Source organism: Zeus faber (genome assembly GCF_960531495.2).
Source record: "Zeus faber genome assembly, chromosome: 5".
Classification (NCBI taxonomy): domain Eukaryota; kingdom Metazoa; phylum Chordata; class Actinopteri; order Zeiformes; family Zeidae; genus Zeus; species Zeus faber.
Genome location: NC_137192.1, coordinates 35,559,870 through 35,566,370, shown reverse-complemented (window position 1 = coordinate 35,566,370; position 6,501 = coordinate 35,559,870). Strand labels below are relative to the sequence as shown.

General features: G+C 51.8%; 1 protein-coding gene across 1 annotated transcript in view; it reads left to right on the top strand.

The window, feature by feature from the left end:
• LOC307230342 (serine/threonine-protein kinase 3/4-like) overlaps positions 1–1,454 on the top strand; it is a 30,625-nt gene extending 29,171 nt beyond the window's left edge. Inside the window, exon 11 of the mRNA XM_080000653.1 lies at positions 1,133–1,454. Coding sequence (XP_079856779.1) covers positions 1,133–1,291 — 159 coding nt within the window. The 3' untranslated portion in view covers positions 1,292–1,454. The remainder of the gene's footprint in view (positions 1–1,132) is intronic.
• The last annotated feature ends 5,047 nt before the right edge of the window (positions 1,455–6,501 follow it).

Sequence of the window (6,501 nt, the reverse complement as noted above, 5' to 3'; positions counted from 1 at the left end):
GGAAGCGATGTCTGTTCCAACTGTTGTGAATCCATGATTTAGTCGATATCTTCAACAAAATATCACGTGATTGTTTAATTTGCTCCATATAAACACATCCTATAATAAACAACACGTAGTTGACGAAATTGGGACACATTTTTTTTCTCATGAGCTTGTTGTTTGAAAGGCCACTACGCTAACACGCTACACCCTTCCTGCTGGGACTGGCTGTTTGGGTCGGAGGAAGGAGGCCTTCGGTGCGGTTTGAGTTTGAACCGGGTCTGAACTTCACGGCAGCAGCGTTTCAGCTCGCCGGGCCTCATCAAGGCGGATGAAGATGTTTTCGGCCCGTGTTTCGTGACGCAGCCCCCACCCTCCCATTCAAAAGTCGTGGTTATTTTTAGGGAGGACGCCGTGTTATTTTAGCTCCATTGATCGTGGGTAATAAATAGCAGGAGAGTGCGGTGCCGCCCCGGTGAGGGGGGGGGGGGTGTTTTCCCTCGGGTGGGCCAGAGATGGCCTCACGTCCTCATCCGGCCTCCAGAAAACACAGAACATATTGAATAACGGGCGGTAGATACAGACCTCCCAACCGGCAAAATACAGCACTTAGGCTTCCGTGACCTCTCGGCCATAAATATCAGAGGACGTCCAGGTTTAAAGGCGGTGTAAGGATTCCTCTAAGTGGCCGTTAATGGACTGTGCAGACATTGATCTTTGGCTCCTCGTTGGAAGTGTTCTGCTTTGGTGATTAGGGCTGGGCTGGGAGCCAGCAGGCCGGGGGCTTTGTGCTTTGCTTGATGGCTGCACAGGTTTGACACCTCTGTCCGTCTGGGAAATTGAGATTCGCCATAACAATAATTAAGGTGAAATTCGAAAGCGAAAACGATGTGTGCAAAAATGTTTGCGGTTGTTTCAGAGAATCTTCTTCATTAGTAGTAGTTTGAAAAAAGTCTTTGCAATTGCAGTCTTGCAATTTTTGCCAATTCCTGCCATTTTACGGCAAAAACACTCAAAGTTGACAAACGGCATCGCAGGTCGCCGCCATCAACATTTCTCTGCGTGTGTTCCCGTTCTGATCTCCATCTCACAGGGTTTTTTTCGTCAAGTCCGATGAGTTTGCCGTTAAATGTTGTTTTTTAATACCTAGATGCGATCGTGGACCGTGGAGGAACTGCGTATGCGCTTGGCCTCCCTGGACCCGCAGATGGAGCAGGAGATCGAGGAGATCCGCCAGCGCTACCAGGCCAAGAGGCAGCCCATCCTGGACGCCATCGAGGCCAAGAAGCGGAGGCAGCAGAACTTCTGAGACCCCCCGTACCACCCCGCCTGCCTGTAGAGCGCTCACGGAACCGCCCGACAGCTCCACGTTCTTCAGGACTTGACGTTCACAAAACTATCCGTGTAGCTTCACGCTTCTCCGGGGGTCACCGGGAACCTCCGCATGTCCTGCAACAACCCTTCACAAAGCGTGAGCGATGGACCCGGGAGGTTCTGACCCGAACCCCTGGAAAGGTCCAACCTGGTCACTTGTGTGTGTGTGTGTGTGTGTGTGTGTGTGTGTGTGTGTGTGTGTGTGTGTGTGTGTGTGTGTGTGTGTGTGTGTGTGTGTGTGTCGTCTCACCTGCTGATTTCTGGTACTGGTGGCTTGGTGGTTGCTGCTCTTGCATTTTGGGGAAAAGTACGGGGCATTTAATATATTTTGGGTTTATGACTAAGATTTGGTCGGAGTTGCCGAAAAGTTCAAAAGAGTAAAGTTTTTCTGGGTAACTTTGTAGTTTACATTCTACCGTGGTTCACATTTTCGTTCTTCAAAGCCAGCGTGGGACGGTTAGTAACGCGGGGATAGATGGATGGATGGGTGGATGGGGCCTTGGGTTTAACCTGGGGTGCTTGGGGAGGATATGGGATCCAATGGGAGGGGCTGGCGTGGCTCTGGGGGGGCACGCCGGCGTCCCCTCGGTGCTCCTTCTCCTCGTGGCCTTTTGTGTCGCTCAGTGTGTCCTGCACGAGGAGAGATGACCTCACTCTTGGCCTTGTACGGTAAATTATTTCTGGCTTCCTTCCTGGTTCTGTTGCTGCTTCCAGTAAAACCGGTTGGTTCTCAACCACGAGGTGGATTTCAACGTCCACGGAGCTTCCTGAGGAACAGCGTTGTTGTTTATTCGGGGGTGTCACCATTTTGGCTCAAGAACCAAACAAGCGCTCAATTTCAAACTCGAAAATCACAGCCAGGTTCAAGACTCTCCCCGTATTTCTGTGGGCGGTGTTGGGCGTGGTTGCCATGTCATGGTGGTGGAATCCTCCGCTGAGCAGACGCAGCGCGCTCTGGGAGGGTGGGGTCGGGAGTTGGGCGAGGCTTCGCCCAACGCCTCCCCCGGCGCATGCTGCGCCGCGCCGCCCGCCGGCGGATCTGTACCGGGAGCGTCTGCACGTCCGCCACAAGAAGGCGGACGTGCAGACGCTCCAGGTGAGCGTGGTCGACTGCGTCCTGGCTCCTCCTTCGGCGCCGGCACTTCCCCTGCGGCCGCGCTGCGCCGGCGTCGTGAGCCACTTGTTGTTTGTTGTTCTAAGGTTTGGATGCAGCTCTTCACTGTTCAGGTGTTGTTTGAATGTTGTTTGTCGTCGTTGTCGTTCAAATTAAAATGAGCTGCTCATTTTTCCCCGCCGATCTTAAAACGTCTTGAGAGGCGTTGAATTCAGTCGCCTAAAATGAAGCCGGCGCTGAAATGTCTTAAATCGAAGTCTTAAAAATGTTGAGACGAACTCCTCCACCTCCCCAACGGTGCAGTTTGAAGACCTGGAGATAGTTGTCATGGTTTCTCTGAATGTGAGGGGCCTGGACGCTCGGAGCGAACGGGGCCGGCCACACCCCAGGACGCACAGCATGAAGAGCAGGTTGGAGGCATGTGGTGCAGGAGGTGTTTCAAACTCCAAAATGTCAGGTTGAAGTCGATCAAGTTGAAGAGACCAGAGGAAATTGTGTTTAATGTTGCGATAAACATTTGAGCCAAATGATCCCAAACCACAAGTGTCTGACGTCAGTGGATTCTTCACTTTTCGTTGTTGTGAAGTTGTTCAAGTCTTAAAAAATGGATCCTGATTGAACCTGATTTTGAGAAACAAGTGTTTTTCTTTCCAAATCAAGACTCAGTACTCTGACTCAGTACTCTGACTCAGTACTCTGACTCGGTACTCCGACTCGGTACTCCGACTCGGTGCTCCGACTCGGTACTCCGACTCGGTACTCCGACTCGGTACTCTTGGATTTGGAGAACGGCGACGCCGCTTTTAGTGACACGTCATGGAAACTCCTTCAGTTGTCGCCGCCAACCACTGTGGTTTCGGTTGCTATGGGTAATCAGGACAAGTTGAGGAGTCAAGGGCGCGCTGTCTAGAGCCCTGCGCTGGACGACCGTCTGATCTGTGCGTCCAAGTTGTCCTGAAGGCACGTAATGTCCTCCTCCTTTAAAAACAAGATGGCGGCTCGTGAAGGGCACTTCAAAGCAAGTTGAGTTTTCCTGTCGAGGCTTCAGCTCCGACCTGGATCTGGATTTAAAAACGTGTCTCCGTTCATCGTGGATAAGTGGAGCTACAGGTGGAGTAACCTGCTGCAGCTCTGCTTTTCAGGAACCAGTCAAAGGGATTTGTTGGTTTCTCCTTTAAACATCAAGCTGGATTCAATATTCACATAAACTCCACTATTTTGGGCTGGTCGCTTTTGTAGTTTGGGGACCGTCGGGGGCCCGGGTGGATGGGGAGGGCTCCAGTTGGGTCAGCCCGCCCCCCCACCTGCGAAACCGTGGCAACCGGGCACTGCGACCACGCTGAAGGGGGTTCTTGTAGTTTTTTGTTTTTGATTTGGTGTCTGTGCACGCTAAGCTAGTTAGCGCAGTACAAGGCTGCAGAGGGGTTCAGCTAGCCTAGCTCCTGTCAAGCAAGCTGCAGCGTCCCTTTAAAGAACACGTTTTGCCCCAGGTTGAAACGACCGGCGGGCGGAGCTCAGTCTGCGGGCGGAGCTTGGTCTGCTGCGAACAAACCTCAGCCATTGAATCACCATGATCTCGTCGTATTTGTTGTGTTTCACATGTTTATCGCCAACAGCACAGAGTCAGAGTGGAGTGAAGGAAGGAAGGTGACGCCTCAGCACCTGGGCACCTGAGCACCTGAGCACCTGAGCGTTGACCTGCCACAGGATCTTATTCTGTTGTTGTTCGGAGTCATCTTCAGCATTTGATTGTAATTATATTATTTCCAGTCGTGGTTTGATGCTGTCAACCGGGTCGAATGAAAGACGCAGATTCAGCGATGTGGAACGTACGTCTACCAAACCAAACGCCTTTAAGGGCGGGACATCCATCCCATAATAATATTTTGAGCTTCGTAGCGTGTTTGATTTCCACTTAACGGCGTTAGTTTCACTGTTCCCACGCTGGGTTTGGTTTCTTGCTGTTTTGTGGTTTCTCGGTCGATGCCACTGGAATGTTAAAAAGATAAAAGGGTGTGGTTCCTTCTTTCTTTTTACTTATTTTAAATCTTATTTTAAATCTTATTTTAAACCTGTGATCTGAACCAGGAATGTTGTTGTTATTGTTTTTGTGTGTTTTCTTCTCATGGTTAATGCTTTCACCACGATGTTGGAACGATGCACCGTGATGTTTGTTCATTTCTCTGATTCACCTCGACGGGCGCGGCTGGAGGACTTGTCGGCGGCGGACGCTTGAGATCACCTCGGTCCTCTCCCACTTCCTGTGGAAAAGGTGGCCGGGCGTGGCCGGGCTCCGACCCGGACCCGGTCTGTTCCGTCAGTACCGCTGTTCTGCTTTGTTTTTTTAATTCAGATGTTATCGATGAATATCCTGAAGACCAAGCTCTAGGTGGTGTTTCCTGGTACGGTTCTGGTTCTGGTCCTTGTTCTGGTTCAGACCTGGTTCTGGTTCTGGTCCTGGTCCTTGTTCTGGTCGCTCTGCGCTTGAACCTTTTTTTAAAATGTTTTTACTGTTGGAGAAACAAGACGTTCGGAGTATTTTATCATAATAAAAACAAACTGTGGAAACGCTGTTGTCCTGTCTTCATTACAAGTCTTTGATTATTTTCTCTTTATTAGAAGTTGAACTGATCAGTTTTTCCTACATTAATATTATTATGGTCTGCCAACAGTGACAGTGAACACGTCCCTCGTCAGGATCCCGATCTCAGAAATGAGTCGAACTTTTCATCATTTTCTTTGTTTTCTTTCTGGTTGAAATGTTTTTACCGTCGAGTCAAAGATGTTTCTCAAAGAGTCGTCGTGCAAAGTCCTTCAGCCGAACAGGAAGCTGCTGTGACGCCTTTCGTGGAGGAAAGCTCCATATCGAGCCCCAGGTTTGTAGGGGCCGGTAGAGTAGGTCAATAGGGTTCCCTCGTCCCCCTCGTTCCCTTGTACACTCATCCCCTCGTCCCCTTGTTCCCTCGTCCCCCTCATTCCCTTGTTCCCTCGTCCCCCTCGTTCCCTTGTACACTCATCCCCTCGTCCCCTTGTTCCCTCGTTCTCCTCCTTCCCTCATCCACTCGTTCCCTTATCCCCCTCCTTCCCTCATCCCCATGTTCCCTCGCCCCCCTCATTCCCTCGTCCACTCGTTCCCTTCCTTCCCTCATCCCCTCGTCCCCTCATTCCCTTGTTCCCTCGTCCCCCTCGTTCCCTTGTACACTCATCCCCTCGTCCCCTTGTTCCCTCGTTCTCCTCCTTCCCTCATCCACTCGTTCCCTTATCCCCCTCCTTCCCTCATCCCCTTGTTCCCTCGCCCCCTCCTTCCCTCATCCCCATGTTCCCTCGCCCCCCTCATTCCCTCGTCCACTCGTTCCCTTCCTTCCCTCATCCCCTCGTCCCCTCATTCCCTTGTTCCCTCGTCCCCCTCGTTCCCTTGTACACTCATCCCCTCGTCCCCTTGTTCCCTCGTTCTCCTCCTTCCCTCATCCACTCGTTCCCTTATCCCCCTCCTTCCCTCATCCCCTTGTTCCCTCGCCCCCTCCTTCCCTCATCCCCATGTTCCCTCGCCCCCCTCATTCCCTCGTCCACTCGTTCCCTTCCTTCCCTCATCCCCTCGTCCCCTCATTCCCTTGTTCCCTCGTCCCCTCGTTCCCCTCTTCCCTTGTGCCACCGTCCCCTCCTTCCCTTTTCCCCCATCCCCTTGTTCCCCCGTCCTTCCTTTCCTTTGCCCCTTGTTCCCTTTTTCCCCCGTCCCCTCATTCCCTCATTCCCCTTTCCCATCCTTTCCTTTTCCAATTGTCCCCTTGTTCCTGTCCCCTCATCCACTCGTTCCCTCATTCCCTCGTTCCGTCGTTCCCTTGTCCCCTCGTTCCCTCGTCCACTCACCCCCTCGTTCCCTCGTTCCCTTGTCCACTCGTTCCCTCGTCCACTCACCCCCTCATTCCCTTGTTCCCCCTTCCCTCCCTAAGAACAACACAATGTCGCAGCCAAAATAGCACAGATTAATTATTCATCTGCCAGGAAACTGATCTTTCATTCTATCGATTGAT